Raw genomic sequence first — 18289 nt, forward strand, 5'->3', positions numbered from 1 at the left:
TCTTCCAACTCTATGATTCTATGGAATTAATACTTAAGCTTTGTTTTGCTTTGTTTTGCTCATTATAGCTGAGATGTTGAAATACACTAGCAGTGCAATGCGAAATAGAGTTACATTGTAACAGACCTGAAATCTTATATTGGATAGTGACCATATGCGTAAAGAAGAAATTAAATCTAGTGGCATTGCTTCTATTCTTAATTGTGTGTGGGGTGGGGGGGAGTCGGGGGGGGTCTTTTCTGAACAGTTGTATGTTTTGGTTCTGTTGGGTTTTCTGGGCTGTGTGGCCATGGTCTGGTGGATTTTGGTCCTCCAGACCACCAGAGACCACCAGTTCCACTAGACCACGACCACACAGCCCGGAAAACCCACCAGAACCAGTTGAATCCGGCCATGAAAGCCTTCGACAATACAGTTGTATGTTTTGTTTCCTTCTGTGATCTCCACAGTCATTTTCCCACATCATTGAACTTGAAATCAGATACTTTCTGTAAGAAAGGCTTTGAGCCCCACCAGTGTGACTTTACTATAAAAACTGCTCATTAAAGATTTTGAGTCATTGCAATATTAGACCTACAGTATGAAATCAATCTCTATAAGGAGACAGGCAAAACTCCATACTGAGGAGCCTTGTGGTTTGTCCATAGAAAATTGTCTGCTAACACAAAACCATCTAAGTTATGTCATTTAATATTGGTATACGAAGTCCTCTAAAATAAGGAATATAAATCATTACCAGTCAACACATTAACAGTACATAACATAACAGTTGTTCTGATGATGGCTATGATTACTTTGATTGTTGGTTGCTTGTTGCTGCAATTTAAATTCAATAAGAACTTGCATGAATGTAACAAATTGTACATTATTGAGTTTCTGTGTATGTATATATATATATATGTGTGTGTGTGTATGTATATATACATGTATAGACTGTAAGATGGTAAAGGTTAGAATGTTTCTTTTTTGAGTTTAGAGATATGTAAACCTAGCTGGAAGTCCTTCCTTCCTTCCTTCCTTCCTTCCTTCCTTCCTTCCTTCCTTCCTTCCTTCCTTCCTTCCTTCCTTCCTTCCTTCCTTCCTTCCTTCCTTCCTTCCTTCCTTCCTTCCTTCCTTCCTTCCTTCCTTCCTCTTTCTCTCTCTCTCTCTCTTTTCTCTTGCGATCTCTTGCTTAATTGCTTATAAATGATTGTATTATGAATTATATGATAATAAACTATCAATAAACTATATATATATATTAAACAAAACAGTACTTTATCAGAATATATTGACTTTACAATGCTTTTTTGCATTGTCAGAGCACAACTTCATTTTCAGTATTTTTGAAATAAACCATCAAGGAAAGGTTACTTAAAAGAAGGAACAGGATGTAACCCTTTATCCCTCCCTTGTTGAAGAGGCAGTGTTTCTTACCTTTATCAAAAATTTCCTTCAACACTCCCCGCTTGATAAGTTCTTCTCTGCTCTGCCTCATGGATATTTTTCTTTCAAGTGCTACAAAAAGTAAAAAATGTCATGGTTATCTACAACAATGTGAACATTTTAAAACTTCCAAAACAATGGTTACATTTCAATTATTTTCCCACTTAGTAACCCATTCCTTCTTCTAGACATTAGCTACTGTCTTTCTGATTCCCCCAGCTGTAATTCTAAATGCAAAGTGACAGACAGAAAGCCTGAGTTTACTCAAAAGTAGCTGCGGGTAAACTTATTGATCACGTTGGCTATTAATAAACAGTAATCTTTTGTTCTAGGATAGGCAATTAGCCAACACCCTGAAATAGAGAAAGGCCTATTTTCTTGAAATGGATTGAGAATAGAGTCAAGACAGACAAAAGCAACAGCTTTCCCATACAGTGCGTAAAAACATATGGAACTCTCTGCTACAGGATGTGGTCATGCCTCTAGCCTAGTTAGTTTTTAAAACAGCTTTCATTGGCTGGAAGTATCTGAAATTGTCCCCCAAGGCTAGTTTTGAACCATTTTAAAGAAGAAAGTTTGGATTGATACCCTGCCTCCTGCCTTTCTCTTCTGTAAGAAGTCTCAAAGTGGTTTACAAACTCCTTCCCTCCCTCTCCCCACAACAGACAGGCAGGTGGAGCTGAGAGAGTTCTGCAAGAACTGTGCTGAGCTCAAGGTCACCCAGCAGGCTTCATGTGTAGGAGCGGGAAAACAAATCCAGTTCACCAGATAAGAGTCTGCCACTCATGTAGAAGAGTGGGGAATCAAACCAGGTTCTTAAGTTTAGAGTCTATTGTCCTTAACCACTACACTATGTTAGCCCCCTTTGGTAAGCTGACTGAAGACAGAGCGAAAAGAATTGCTGTTTAAGCTGTCAAACATGAAAACTTAAAATAAGCATGTGACAAAGTATTTGAACCATAGTAACATATAGATAATGTACATTATACAAAGCTTCACATACTTTCTTAAGTGGAGAGGCAATTCAAAATATAAATGAATAAATAAGGCTTAGGCAAATTCACCCAGGATGTCTAGGTATAACATCTAAGCAAAATTGTTCAGAGGTGGAATGACAGTAAAAACCCAAGAGAGTGTTGCCTTCATGATGGCTTGGGAAATTTCTTGAGCCATTCACTTGGACAGGATGTTGGATTAGATGGACCATTGGTCTGATCTGGTAGAATCTTCCAATGCTCTTACTTAACTTTGCCCTGATGAGGACAGACAGTCTGAATGCTGGTTGTGTATTTGATGGCAAAACCATTTTTTTTCATCTGCTACACCTCTGACATCATGTGGGACGGCAGTGGATGGTCTATAGTAGAAGGCAAGGACAGGGCAGTCATTAGGTTTAGACTGGGATAATGCTCAGTAGGATCCCCAAATCTTCTAACTGCATAACAGTTCCAGAAATTCAAAAGAGGACTCAAAAATCTGTGTACCTTCCAGATTCCATTACGGTGGTACCAGGCAAAATATAAATTTTCTGTTCTTTGCTTTTCCTATGATGCATGAATGCAGGGCTGGAGCAAGGGGGAACTGTGCCCGGGGCATGTGTGCGCCCTGCACCCCTGCCCACCCCTGCCATGCTCCAGAATGCCCCTGCTATGCCCTCGCACTGGTGTGCGCCCAGTGCATTGCACCCCCTGTCCCCTTGGCGCTACACCACTGCTTGAATGACATTAGAGAATTGTTTTATTACTGCATAAGACTCCAAACTTTTTAGCTGCGTAACACTGCCAGAAATTCAAAGGAGGACTGAAAAATCTGCGCACCTTCCAGATCCCATTATGATGGTATCATGCAAAAGATATGCGCTGCTTCTTCTATACTTTGCTTTTGTTATGATGCTTGAACGACATTAGATAATTGTTTCATTTCTCAATAGCTATATAATTTCCCCCAGTTTGCCGTCTGGTTCAACAGTGGTTTTAAATGCACAACAATGAAATCTCCGTCTAGATGTCAGAGTCTGATTTCACTTGTGCCAGATTCCAACCAATAAGTATTTGTTGCTATACAGGTGTACTTTTAGGAAGTTTGCCTCCCTCTTATTTCCTGTCCATCATTGCAAAAGAAAATTGCATGTGCTGTACCAAACACACCTTCTAGGGTGCCAGTTGTGCTGAACTGAGCACCAAACTACTATTTCCCACTGAGATGCAGGTGCAACATTTCCATGGAATTATCAGGCATAGCTATTCTGAGCACTGACTTCTCTCATCCCAACACATATTTACCTATTCAGTATATTCACATATACCTGTAGAATATTTGGACCTAAGACTGCAAGCTGTTGCAGCTCCGTGTTGGGAAATTCGTGGAAATTTTGGGGGTGGAGCATGAGGAAGGTGGTGTTTCGGGAGGGAAGAACTTCAGTGAGGTATAATGCCATACAGCCCACCTTCCAAAGTGGCCATTTTCTCTAGGGGCACTTCCGCACATGCAGAATAATGCACTTTCAATCCACTTTCACAATTCTTTGCAAGCAGATTCTGCTATTTTGCACACTAAAATCCAGCTGCAAAGTGCACTGAAAGTGGATTGAAAGTGCATTATTCAGCATGTGCGAAAATGTCCTAGGTGAAGTTTTCTTTGTTACTTGGAGATCAATTGTAATCCCAGGAGATCTCCAGCTACCTCCTAGACGGCAAGTCTCCAGCTACCTCCTAGCTACCTTTCATTATAGTAAAGGAAGTTGGGGATTAGTGCACCAGTAGCAAGACAAAAAAACTGCACTAAATATAGACTCACCTGTATTGCATCAATCACAACATCCAGGAAAAGTGTGTTATGGTTAGGCTGACCAGACGTCCCGCTTTTGGCGGGACAGTCCCGCCTTAAAACAACTTGTCCTGCGTCCTGCGGGTTTTTTCAAGTGTCCCGGTTTTTGGAAGGCTGCCGCACTGCCTTCTGGGGCACAAGGCAGTGTGGCAGCCTCCTGCGCATGGCCGCAGGAGCACACAGCCTTCTGGGGCGCTCCCGGAAAGGCCCCAGAAGGGAGCGCCCCAGAAGGCGCATGCGGAGCACGGCCTTCTGGGGCGCTCCCATTTCCCACCCTGTGACAGGGCGGGAAATGGGAGCGCCCCAGAAGGCAGTGCGCTCCTGCGGCTGCGCACGCATGTGCGCGCACATGCGCATACCCGTCTTGGTTCACAAAGGTGACCATCTGGTCACCTTAGTTATGGTTATATATTCATAAATATAAAACTTTTTGTAAAGGGAAAATGAGTTCATTCATAATGATTCATACTCATAAATATGTTGTGCAGAATCCACTAATATGCACCACCGTGCTTTCAGTGACAAAAATGATAATGGATATAGTTTCAAATACACTCAGCGTTATCCAACCACAGACTCTGGAATGATAATAAAAACCCACAGAGCTCTGATGCATTACAGGTGAGACTATATTTAGTGCAAATTCTTTGTCTTACCTCCTAGAAGTTGGCCACTGTACTGCAAAAACGGCCCCTTCCGCACGTACAGAATACTGCACATTCAATCCACTTTCACAATTGTTTGAAAGTGGATTTTGCTATTCCGCACAGTAAAATCCAGCTTCAAAGTGCATTGAAAGTGGATTAAAAGTGCATTATTCTGCATGTGCGAAAAGGGCCAACGTCACCTTTTTGCTTTGGTCTCTTAGATCCCATTTTGCCCCACTTGCTTATGTTTTGGTGCCCCAGAGAAGGTCTAATAGACTCCTCCTTGCTCTGATCTCATCAAATGTCAGGAGGCAAGCAGGGTTGGCCCTGGCTAGTACTTGGATGGAAGACCACCAAGGACCACCGTTGTCATTAAGCAGAGAAAGGCAATGGCTAACCACCTCTACTAGATTCTTGATTGATTGATTGATTGATTGATTGATTGATTGATTGATTGATTGATTGATTGATTGATTGATTGGATTTGTATCCTGCCCTATCCCTGCAGGGCTCAGGGTGGGTCACAATATAAAATTGGTAACACAAAATCGGTTACACTACTGGGCTGCTTAAGTTGGCTGTGACTTTACACACACAGTACACGAACAACCCTGGAAGGCTTCATTTGTAGATGGAATCACACCAAAGAAAAGCAAGTCAGTTGTTTACAATCAAATCCTCATGTAGGAGGACTGACAAACAAACTTTGAAGGAGCCGTCCAGAGGAAAGGGCCAGCTTTCCTGCCCCCTTGCCATTTGCATAGAGTCTGCCACACTGAATCTCCCAGACTGAGAGGGGGAGGTTAACAAGAAAACACCAGGCAAAAATATGACCCGGAACTCAGTAAGTAAATAATGGAAAGGAAAATAACAAAAATTAAAAACAGCAATTCTAAATGAAAGCAACGCCAGAGATGTTTTAGAGAAGCCTGGTTTCGGTTAATGAGTTGTTTCTCTGGAATCTTACAAAACTTTCTAGCTTGACAGCCCTATAACAGCCCTGGAGGAACTCTGGACTCAACCAAGCAACTATGCAGATGATATTGGTGTAGTGTGGGACAGGACACGGCCCATGAAATCTATCACTGAAATAACTGACATAGTCCAGATGATGCATTTACCAGGTAATCATTCTGTGCATTTGTTAAAGAATGCTTTAAGACTTAACCCCCCCTCCCCCAACCAAACATTGTAACAAAGGCCCTTTCTGCATGGGGCCACAAACAGCGGCCCCGGGACGGAAAAACACTGGTCCCTGGGGAGCTGTTCGCACAGGGGCCATCCTGTGCAGCCCCGAGCAGCGTGAAGGCGCCGCTTTCCACCTCCCTTCCTGAGGGAGGTTTTTGGAAAGCACCGCCTTCCCATTGCCGCTTTCCCGTCCCCTCCCACTCACCTCGTCCTCCAGCGTCGGTCTAGAGGGCTGCTGAGACCCTCCCACGCTGCCCTCCGACCCCTGGAGGTCAGAGGGCAGCATGGGCGGGTCCCTGCAGCTCTCCAGACCAACGCTGGAGGACGAGGTGAGTGGGGGGGATGCAGAAGAGGTGGCTCTGTGCGGGGGCCGCTCGCACGCCGGTGGAGAGGCGCCCTTCCTGCCATGCGGAAAGGGCCAAAGTGTCTATCTCTCTGGCCCATTATGCATGGAGCCCTTTCCTCAGGGCTCTTCGCTGCACAGTAGGGCTGTAGTGGGCTCTCCTTGCATGTCTCTGTTTGCACACAAGAAAGCACCCCATTGTCTACTGTGTGCCTTGCCCACCCTCACTTTCAGGTTGCTCCCGGTAATTGCAAGATGCCGGCTTTATTAAAGCCCTTTAAATTGCTGTTATATTGGTATTGCCATTGCTGTTATATTGATGCTGTTATGTTGATATTTTTGTGTTTTTTGAAACAAAAGCAGCAGATCCAGGTGGCATCAGAGTGAGGAGGCAGAGTTGCCTTGAGGGAGCGCTGGTGGGCTGCTTACATACCCCATGGGATCCTTCTCTCTGCTCTCTTCCAGCCCTTCCCTCGCTGCTGTTGCTTGCTTACTGCCCCCACCTCTCGCTCCTCTCTTTCTCCCTCTTCCTTTTGACAGTTCTCTCTCTGTCCCTCCCTCAAACAGCAAGGAGCAAGGAGTGTTAGGTGGGTGGGGGAACAAGAAGGAGCAGAAACCCCAAGCGAGGGAAAACATCGGGGTTTCCCAGCTCTCACTAACTGTGAGATCTTTGGGATCTTTGGCATTGTAAGTATATGCACATCTGTACAGAAGTCTCTGCCACAAAGGAATTGTTCCCTTGCTGCGCCGGAGAGCAGTAGAGTACAATCAGCCTCTCTCTACTACCTATATCTATCTCACCAAACTGTACATTTTCCGCAGTAAAAAATATGCAAACATATGGTTCTGCTATGAGGATCAACATTGTCATCTGTTCTAGCAAAATATATGGGCAACATTCTGATAACAGAAAATATCACATGCCAATGTAAAGAGAGGATTTTTATTCTCCTACAGCAGAATGTAATCCACTGAGTAATAATGTCTGTTGTTCACATAGTCACTTGAGTCAGTAGATAAGTGAAGTTGATAGAATCAACATCATTAACAAACCTCCACCTTTACAAAGCAGCAATCTGAATGTTGTAAGCATAGCAGTCACAGCGGCATGCAACTGCTTGTGAACCAGCGGTGTGTTAGCCATGGGGCATGTGGGATGGCTGCCCCAAGCTGCGCAGGCCCCCAATCACACATAACCCCACAGTCTTGATGGAGGGGGAAAGGAGAGGAAGAGCCACTGGCTACATAGCCTGCCTGACTTTTGGGGGGTCTGGCAGCAGCTGGCCATGTAAGTAGTAAGTAGTAATGTGTAGTAATAGTAAGTAGTAAGTAGTAATGTGGATAGCTTTAAAAGGGGCTTGGACAGATTTATGGAGGAGAAGTCGATTTATGGCTACCAATCTTGATCCTCTTTGATTTGAGATTGCAAATGCCTTAACAGTCCAGGTGCTCGGGAGCAACAGCCGCAGAAGGCCATTGCTTTCACATTCTGCATGTGAGCTCCCAAAGGCACCTGGTGGGCCACTGCGAGTAGCAGAGAGCTGGACTAGATGGACTCTGGTCTGATCCAGCTGGCTTGTTCTTATGTTCTTTTGTAAGTAGCGTTTCAGAGAAAGCTTGACTGGTTGTGCCAGTGTAGGGGCACTGTGTAGGGGCACCAGGGGCGGAGCGAGGGAGAACTCTGTCTGGGGCATGTATGGACCCTGTGCCCTGCTGCGGCGCCGTCTGCCCCCGCCCCACCCCAGAATGCTCCCAGAATTATTCAGTGGTGATAGAGAGGGCAGATAGTCTTTTCCTCCACAATGCAACGAGGCACTCCAGCATTTTCTGTGCCAGAAACACTCATCAAAGCAATATGATATTTTTAGATAGCTAATTTGTACAATCTCAGAGCCATCTGTTGTTCCGAGTTATGCAGAACATAAATTGTGCAGAAATTAATAGATGTACTGGGCTTCCAATAAACCAATGGAATCCAGGCATGCGTTTGGTAAAGCCTAGTAACATTTAATTTTTTGCAACCCAATTTTGAATATTATTCATTAAATACGATTAAAGCCTAAAAATGTTTATAAAGAAATGGCCTAATGATTGGTTTTTGTTTGTTTGACGAAATGAGGAAGCGTTGCAACTGAATTGCGCCCGCAGAAGAATGCTGCTTGAAGGATATACTTACAGAACACTGTTATGAAATGATATACAAGCACAAGAATTAGGAGGAGTTCTGCTGGATCAGACCAAGTTTATCTAGTATAGCATCCTGTTTCAATAGTGCTCAATCAAATACCCTCAGGAATTCCACAAGAAGGGTAAAAATGTGATAGACTTACTTCTCTATATGACTCACAGAACTTGACGTGTACTTAAATAAACTTCTTTCACTAAAAGAGAGGCACATGGGACTTAACCAAAGCAGGCTCTGGGGTATTCCACCTGGAAACCCACTCCTGCCTCTGGCTGATTTTTCATGGTCAAAATGCCCCATGGTAGATCTGGAAGTGTACCTGCCGCAACGTTTTTTGCCCTACTTTTCCAAGTGTCTGTGCCATTGCCCAACTTTCCCCTCGGTGCCTGGCCCACCATTTTTTCATGTTCTTCACCTCACTGCTTTCTCACCTCCTTACTTTCATCATTTTGGGATTTTTTTGCTGTTTTGCTTGAATCAGGGAAGGATTGATTAAACGAGGTGATGAATCAACAAAGCATCATTTCAAGGAATAAGCAAAAAAAAATTAAAAATCATCATGGAAGCCATGAAACATTTGGAAGAGTGTGGACAAACATTGTGGAAAAGGGGGATCAAGAATGTTGTAGAAACGTTCTAAGTGACTTGTGTGGAAAAAGCCTTCATCCTACGAAAGTAGCCATAGATGAAGCTATACTTCATGAATCTGCTTAAAGCTTCCTATACTAGTGTCTCTATGTCCACTGGCAATAGGGTTGCCAACTTCCAGGTGGCACCAGGGTATCTTCTGCCAGTACAGCTGAACTGCAGGCAACCAATATCAGTTTCCTAGGGAAAATAACTGCTTTGGAAGGTGGACTCTATGGCCGTGGTGGCGAACCTTTGGCACTCCAGATGTTATGGACTACAATTCCCATCAGCCCCTTCCAGCATGGCCAATTGACCATGCTGGCAGGGGCTGATGGGAATTGTAGTCCATAACATCTGGAGTGCCAAAGGTTCGCCACCACTGCTCTATGGCATTATAGCCTGCTGGGGTTCCTCCCTTCCCCAAACCCCACCTCCAGAGGTGGGATCCAGCAGGTTCTCACCAGGTCCCGAGAGTGGGTTATTAATTATTTGTGTGCGCCGAGAGGGGGTTACTAATTGGGTCTGCTTTTCCGTTAGAAATTCCATTAGGTTCAAAAATCATAAAGTCCTGTTGTTTCCTATGTGGCTGGTTAGCGAAGGTAGGAAACGAGATAATTCTCCCTGTTGGGCTGTTTTAAAAACATGTTTTAGAAATATGGTAAAGTTCCTTGTTTAAGGAAAGTATCCTTCTTTTGATTCCTAGAAACAAAATTAAGTATTTGAAAGTATTCAGTATTTGACAGGCAGTCAATTAGAGGAGAAGTAGTTGTTTCTGTTGGCAGTAGACGATAGGACTTGCTATGATGAGTTTAAATTATGGACAGAAAGATACCAGCTGGAAATTAGGAACTTTTTTTTTACAGTAAGAGTTTTTTACAGTAACAGAGAAATTATTAATGCTCCGCCCCCGGAATGCCCGGCCACGCCCCTGTCATGCCCCACGCAGCCCCATTGGCGCTACGCCACTGTTTGAATCCCACCACCATGGGAACCTGTTACTAAAATTTTTGGATCCCACCACTGCCCACCTCTCCCGGGGCTACTTTCACAATCTCCTGGTGTTTCCCACTCCAAAGCCCGAAATGGCAACAAATTCCGCTATTTAGTTACTCCTTGACTCTAGAACATTGCTGAGGTAGAACTTCCCTTTGCAAAACCATGCTGGTTTCCCCACAGTTTCCCCACCCTCTGTACGTGCTAAAAACAGGCCTGTTGTTTCCAGGATCCTATCTGGACTGATAAAAAAAACCCCCAACTGTTCAGAGCCAGAGCTTCTAAATGGGTCATGAGTTGCGTTGTATGTCAGGTTGTATAGGGAGACCTATTTTTTTTTGGCATAGCCTTCCCATACAATTTGCTGAGGAGTGGGTGGGAGTGGAGACGAGACTTCATACATACACTCAGGAAACGTGTGGAAAACCCTGGCAATGCATGCAAATGCCTATCTATCTTGCGACATAACTTTCAGAATTTTCCATATAAAAGAATATTGTCAACGACAGATTAAGCACCAGGCATTATCCTTCCACTTAAACTTGACATATGACACAGAACCCCCCCACCCCCCCCCCAAAAAATCAACGTGAGCTTTGATAAGCATGCAACGAGCCCCGTCCTACTCCAAATCCTCCCATCAATTGTCATATTAAAAATCGCTTTTGGTATATCTCAACCGAAGTAGTTAGGATGTGAAAGAACAGCCCTGACAATGTACACGAACGTAGCTCTTGCTGGAGAATAATCAACCACTTTGCAGCAGGTTCCGAAAACAAATTACATTATCTGGCAGTGAAATGGAATTACGACTTGAAAGGAGAACAGCAATTCATGCTGCGCCGGCAAGGCAACGCTGCTGCTCTTGGGAAGCGATGCAAAAGGATAACGTCTCCATTGGAGACTGGATAGGGAAAGGCAGTTCAGGAGACGGGATATAATTACACACTCCGGCAATGCAGACTAGGCAGCACCTGTGTGAACAGCACCCCAGCCTTGTGAAATTGTGACGGGATGACAGGGCAAATCATACCTTTTCCTCAACTCTTCCGGAACATACAATTTACTTCAAGCATTTTCCCCCAGCCTGTCATGACGCTATTCGTCACAGTATTCTTGCTCTAAAACACAAGAACCTAGAAACGTAAACCACGGCCAAAAAACCACAACCGTCCCCCGCATCATGAAAACTTCAGAGCCAGTGTGGTGTGGTGTTAAGAGTGGTGGACTCTAATCTGGAGATCTGGGTTTGATTCCCCACTCCTCCACATGAGTGACAAACTCTCATCTGGTGAACTGGATTTTTTTCTCCGCTCCTACACGTGTTGCCTGCTTGGGGGACCTTGGGCTAGCCACAGTTCTCTCTCAACTCTCTCAGCCCCACCTATCTCACAAGATTCCATTGTGGGGAGAGAAAGTGAAGGAGTTTGTAAGCTGCTTTGAGACTCTTTACAGGTAAGAAAGGCGGGGTATAAATTATTTATTTACATTATAGTCTACATTTCTCACTGGAACTCAAGGTGGATTACACAGAATTAGTCAATACAATTGTACCCTGTGTAAAAATGAGCCCTCTCAATAAATTAAATACAATATAAGATAAAATAAAATAAGGGCTCTAAGCATTGAATTAAAACCATTTAAAATACAGCATACAAAATGAAATAAAATTAAATGTAAAAATATAGCGTCCGGCATCTCCAAAGGCCCGGTGGAACAGCTTGGTCTTACAGGCCCTGCGGAACTCTCCAAGATCCCGCAGGACCCGGACAGTTGGAGGAAGAGCATTCCACCAGGCAGGGGCCAGGGCTGTAAAAGCCCTGGCCCTAGTGGAGGCCAGCCGCATCATTGAGGGGCCGGGGACTACCAGAAGATTGGCCTCCGCCGAACGAAGAGGCCGAACTGGGACATGGAATTATAGATGGATTCCCCACGAAGGTATGAGATCAGAGGCCCCATAAGGCTAGCCTTAAAATTAAAACCAACACCTTGGTGGATTAGATTCGGAGCTTCACTGGGAGCCAATGAAGCTAGTTGATTCACAGAGGTCAATGGCCAGTGTAGTGGTTAAGAGCAAATGCACTCTGCTCTGGAGAACCAGGTTTGATTCTCCACTGCTCCACATGAGTGGCTGACTTTAACCTAGTGAATCAGGTTCGTTCCCCCACTCCTCCACATGAAGCCCACTGGGGGACCTTGGCCTTGTCACAGTTCTCTCAGGGCTCTCTTGGCCCCACCTACCTCACAAGTTGATTGTTGTGAGGAGAGGAAGGGAAGGAATTTGTAAGCTGCTTTGAGGCTCCTTATGGTTGAGAAAAGCAGGGTATAAATCCAAACTCATAACAACAACAACAACAACAACAACAACAACAACATCATCCAAGAAAATCTCAGATCATCAGATCTCGACACTCTACAATATTTTACCATTCAGAATAAAGATTGGGTGAAAAATCCATGTGTTTTTGATTTGGGCAGCAAGGATTCAGGAGTAGGCCTGATGCTTGCCTCTACACTCCCTTCTTGTTATATCCTAATTGGCCCAGCTTCAACAACTAGTTCCAATAGTGCACTGGAGCCTGAAGGTCACAGCGGAATGTTCACTTGGTTCTGAAGGCACTGTAAGTCTTTTTGAAGGAAACTGTGCTAAAATGCTTGGAAGGCAAGGCGAGGAACAGGAACAGCTCAGCTGGATGCTTTGGAAGGACATCTGTTTATGGCTGTTGCCAGCTCCAACGACATGCCTGCTAGCTGTGAAAAAATTCAGGAGAACGAGTCTGCGGCCTTCTTTTGCCTATTGGCTTCCTAATGTTTTCAAGACGTTAAAAATGGCTTTGGGAGAACAGAATTTGTTTCCACCCCCCCCCCCCTTCAACTTCCTTTAATTTTTTGCCTGCCAGTATTAAAGACAATTATATAACATCCTTCAGATTAAATGTTAAAAAGCTTTCATGCACAATCTCTTACTTCTGGCAACGAGGAGCTTACGCTAATTAAAGCCAGAAGGAGCTGAATGTGTCTACGAGTTCTAATTGTCAGCAGTTTTCTTGCAAGGTTATGCAATCCAAATTAAAGATAATTTTAGACAAGGGAAAAAATCTCAGTTTGGAAGAAACATATATGCACAGTCACTCTCTATACCTACATATTTATTTTGCTTTGTTTTACAGTAACCTATTTCTTCTGCAGAGTTCACCCAGAGAGATAAGAGTGGTGTAGTGATTAAGAGTAGGTGGACACTAATCTGGAGAACCGGGTTTGATTCCCCACTCCTCTGCATGAGCAGCAGGCTCTTATCTGGTGAATCAGATTTGTGTACCCACTCCTACATTCCTGCTGGATGACCTTGGGCTAGTCACAGTTTGTTCAGAACTCTCTCAACCGCACCCACCTCACAAGGTGTCAGTTGTGGGGAGAGGAAGGGAAAGGGTTTTGTAAACCACCTTGAGTCTCCTTATAGGAGAGAAAGGTGAGTAATAAATCCAAAATCATCTTCCTGTTTAAATCACTGTTTATGTAATAATAGGAGAACTGAATAAGACACTGACAATGAGGGTTAATGCATTTGGCCACTAAAAACACATCAATTTATTGAGCTATTTGAAGTGCCTCGTTATTTGAGCATCCAATTAGAACACACCTTAATCTGGAACAAGTTCCAAAGTTGTAATTTAGCAGCAATGGCTGAACTACCAGATAGAGAGCAATCCTGAGAACTTAGAATTCTACTCAAAGTCTACTCAATGGGGCTATTTCCCAGGAAAGTATCCTTTGTATTCCACTGCAAAAATGCTAGACTGTGGAAACGTGAATTCTATTTGCTATGTTGAAACTCTGGAGGTAAATCTGCATCTGTCAACATTTCTTAACTTAAACAACCTCACAAAGTTATTATGAAGAGAAAATGGGAAAGAAGACATGATAATTTCCAGTCTGAGAAGAAAGGTAGAAAACAATGAAGAACCACCATGGCTCCTTAAAGAGTAGCAGATTTATGAGATCCCTCTGTAAGATGGGCAGCCCCATAAAAACATAAGAAAGAGCCTGCTGGATCAGACCAGAGTTCATCTAGTCCAGCATTCTGCTACTTGCAGTGGCTCATCAGGTGTCTTTGGGAGATCACATGCAGGATGTGAAAGCAATGACCTTCTGCTGCTGCTGCTGCTGCTGCTGCTCCTGAGCACCTGGTCTGCTAAGGCATTTGCAATCTCAGACCAAGGAGGATCAAGACTGGTAGTCATAGATTGACTTCTCCTCCATAAATCTGTCCAAGCCCCTTTTTAAAGCTATCCAGGCTAGTGGCCATCACCACCTCCTGTGGCATCCAAAGCCCTCAGTGGCAGGACATGGCGTCAATGTGGCACCACCCCGTCACTTCTAAGAGGGCTTTCTGGTGGCACAGGGAGCAAAACCCACAAAAAACTCCTGCTGTCAGAAAGAAGAAGAGTTGGATTTATATCTCCCCTTTCACTCCTGTAAGGAGACTCAAAGGGGCTTATAAAAGCTCCTTTCCCTTCCCCCCTCACAACAAACACCCTGTGAGGTAGGTGGGGCTGAGAGAGTTCAGAAGAACTGTGACTAGCCCAAGGTCACCCATCCGTGTATGTTGGAGTGCACAGGCTAATCTGAATTCCCCAGATAAGCCTCCACAGCTCAAGTGGCAGAGTGGGGAATCAAACCCGGTTCCTCCAGATTAGAATGCACCTGCTCTTAACCATTATGCATAGAGCTTACAGAACTTATATCACTTGAAGGCTAAACCCCAGATAGAAGCAACTAACATTGCCTCTGCCCCTGGGAATGCCCTGGTCTTCCCCCTCATGCCAGCGTCTGTTCCAAATGACAGTGCAGCTGCACCATGGTTGGAACTTCTGGCTTTTTGTGGTGTGGGGGTTGAGGGGTAGGCTGGTATTGGCCCATCTACCCCCTCTGCAGGGGTAAGTACCCTGGGGAGGGCAAATGTACCAGCACAGGACATTACTGATCCCTCAAGCCCTTTTGCCCCTCCCTCTGGATGGGGCTGGCAGTAATTTACACACACACAGGTAAAGGGCAAACAATTGTAAATGATTGGACCAAAAGGCCATGGCCGTTTCTGCACGGCCAGGAGGCGCCCCCAAGCCGGCAGGAGTTCTGCTGGCGGGGGGGCGGGAGCCTGCTCGCACGCAAGCGTGCGAGCAGGCGAAGGGGAGACCGGCAGACGGCAGGCGGCTCCGCATGGAGCCGCCTCTGCACCCTCCCCCGCCCCACTCACGGTGTCCTCCTCGTCGCCTGCGGGGCGTCGCAGCCCCGCCCACGCTGCCCTCCGAGGCCCTGGAGGTCCGGGAGGACAGTGTCAGGTGGACTCTGACGCCCGCAAGCGGCTGAGGAGGACACCGTGAGTGGGGCGGAGACAGGAGACAGCGTCTTCCCGGCGGCGCGGTTCGCACCGCGCCGCAGGGAAGACGCTCCCTCCCCAACAACAACCCTTTAAAGGGTTGTTGTTTAGGGCGGCTTGACGCCACCCTGGGGGGAGGGAAGCGCATTCAGGTCGCCACTGCTGCGTTGCAGCAGCGGCGCCTGTGCGAACGGCGGCCTGGGGGCGCCTTTTTTGGCGCCCCCAGGCTGTCATTAATGGGCCGTGCAGAAACGGCCCATGTAACAGGAGTCTGTAACACTTTTATTCTAAGCTAATGTGTCTTTTTGCATAAATCCAAACTCCTCCTTCTCCTCCTCCTCCTCTTCTTCTTTTTCTTGTTTAAATCACTGTTTATGTAATAGTAGGAGTTTTAAGTTCTGTTAAGAATCTTGTGCTTGTTATAGAACTCCCTTTCCTCACAAAATGGGAAACAGCACCTGTAGTACTGTAGCTGTATTTTTTAATGTGTAATTTTACCTCATTCTGCTTTTAAGGGCACAGGAGCCCGTCTAGGAAAAATAAAGTTGGAATCTGTAGCTGGGTGACTTATAGTGGATGGGTTAGGACCCATCCAGCCCTTTGATTCTGTACTGATAAATACTCCAAGGTCTTTTGAGAGTGACAACACGGTATCCACTGTGACTGAATTTCGTTCATTTGGTGTTCATTATGTTATTATTATCTCACATTTCAAAGCAACAAATCCTAGGCTGTGAGGCTCACTAATGTGGAACAAGTCTCACAGGAACATGAGCCATGCTCAAGTCAGGATAAATTTAATGTTTACTCAAGAGAAAACACAAGAGGAAATGTTCAGGCTAAACTGAGTCATGTGTAGCTGTCTCCCAAAACACAGGACTGGAAAAAAGATAGCTGAACGAAAGGATAAAGAAATGAAGAAAGCAGCGAGAGGGAATGGAGATGAGGAGAAACAACCACAACCAAAGGGGAAATCATGGCTTATTTTGAAAATGTCATGGAGTCACACTTGACCCAGTTGCCGCAAGCATTTTTCCTGACCCAGCTGCAGTCTGTGTGTTCTCCCTCCCTTCAAACTGCATCGAACCAACATAAGGTGGTGTCAAGGAAGGGTTATGTAAATTACTATTACAGCTTCTTTATTAAAAGGCTATGCATTTCAATAAAGGCCCTTTCCGCACGGGCCATTTACAGCGCCCTGGGGACGGCAAAAACGCCGTCCTCAGGGAGCCGTTCGCACAGGTGGCGCTGCTAAAACGCAGCAGCGCCGACCTGGCTCCCCTCCCCCACCCCCAGGGCGGTGTCAGGCTGCCTCCAAAATCCTCCCTCCTGGAGGGAGGTTTTTGGGAAAACAGTGCGTTCCCGCCGGCGCGGTGCAAACGGCACCGCCAGGAACACGCTGTTTCCCCCGTCCCTCTCCCACTCACCTCGTCGCCTTCGTCGCTCTACTGGACTGCTGAGACCCTCCCTCGCTGTCCTCCGACCCCTGGAGGTTGGAGGGCAGCGTGGGCGGGTCTCAGCAGTCCAGTAGAGCAACGAAGGCGACGAGGTGAGTGGGAGAGGGATGGGGAAGAGGCTCCCGTGCGAATGGCCCCCACCCCTCCACTGGCAGAATTCCAAAGCAATTGGCTTTCCAAAGCCAAAGCAATTTTTTTTTTAAAAAAACACGAACTTTTTTGAACCAGCCCAGAAATATGTGGTAATTTAAAAAAATATCAATAGAGTTAAAACCAGAATTAAAAGAATGATTGGCGCAAGATCCTCATATGGTTCTACACATACCCACTACTGATGTTTTCAGGAAAAGAAAGTTTCTTCTCATTTCTTCTTGACCCGCCATGAATTGCTGCTGCAGTACAAAAATCACACCAAGCCTAGGCCACTTATTCACGAGCTGATATACTAAATGGGAGCACACATGCTTCAAATTCCATCATCGGCATGCCCAATAAAACATCTAATCTACACTGCTACCCCCGCCTGGCCTTGTGTTTGGGCGCCACATATTTTCATATTTTATAATCTTATTGTTATATATACTGTACTGATGCTGCTAGTTTTATGAAGTTTGTAAATTGTTTTAACCTGCTATAATTTATTTTATTCTATGTATTGTTGTTTTGGCCACTGTATGCAATACTGTGTTTGGCCTAGTGTACACTGCCCAGAGCCCTTAGGGGGTGGGCGGTTTATAAATTTGATAGATAGATAGATAGATAGATAGATAGATAGATAGATAGATAGATAGATAGATAGATAGATAGATGATAAATAAATGCAGCCTGCCTAGCTAGCAGGTGTATTGCAACGCTTATAAAAATTTATCAGCAGCGTCCCTTCCAAGCATACTCGTTTTCTATTACCGTACTTGAAAAGAAATGGCAAGGACTGAAGAAGATCTGCTAATTAGGCAGATCTCTATTTTAAGTGGAGTCTGGAACCCTTGGAACCGACTGATCTTTAAATAGAGACATGTTCTCCTCATGTTCAATTGAAATGCGGAACACTCATCAGTAGCCCCATTTGGCATCTGCTCCAAGTCCTGAGATACCAGAGAGTATGTATGCTTCTAACACAGCAAGCTCAAGCTGACAAAACTATTCGGTCACACTGCATCCGCTAGTCTTTCAGGTAGCCCAGGAATTCTGTCACGGCCTCAGTGGACTAATTTAGCT

At 45.1% G+C, this 18289-nt stretch overlaps 1 protein-coding gene across 1 annotated transcript in view; it reads right to left on the reverse strand.

The window, feature by feature from the left end:
* The window catches only part of PHACTR1 (phosphatase and actin regulator 1), a 177505-nt gene that overhangs the window by 66187 nt on the left and 93029 nt on the right, over positions 1–18289 (reverse strand). The window contains exon 3 of the mRNA XM_048508514.1: positions 1417–1497. Coding sequence (XP_048364471.1) covers positions 1417–1477 — 61 coding nt within the window. The 5' untranslated portion in view covers positions 1478–1497. The remainder of the gene's footprint in view (positions 1–1416; positions 1498–18289) is intronic.

Source organism: Sphaerodactylus townsendi, linkage group LG09, assembly GCF_021028975.2.
Source record: "Sphaerodactylus townsendi isolate TG3544 linkage group LG09, MPM_Stown_v2.3, whole genome shotgun sequence".
Lineage (NCBI taxonomy): Eukaryota > Metazoa > Chordata > Lepidosauria > Squamata > Sphaerodactylidae > Sphaerodactylus > Sphaerodactylus townsendi.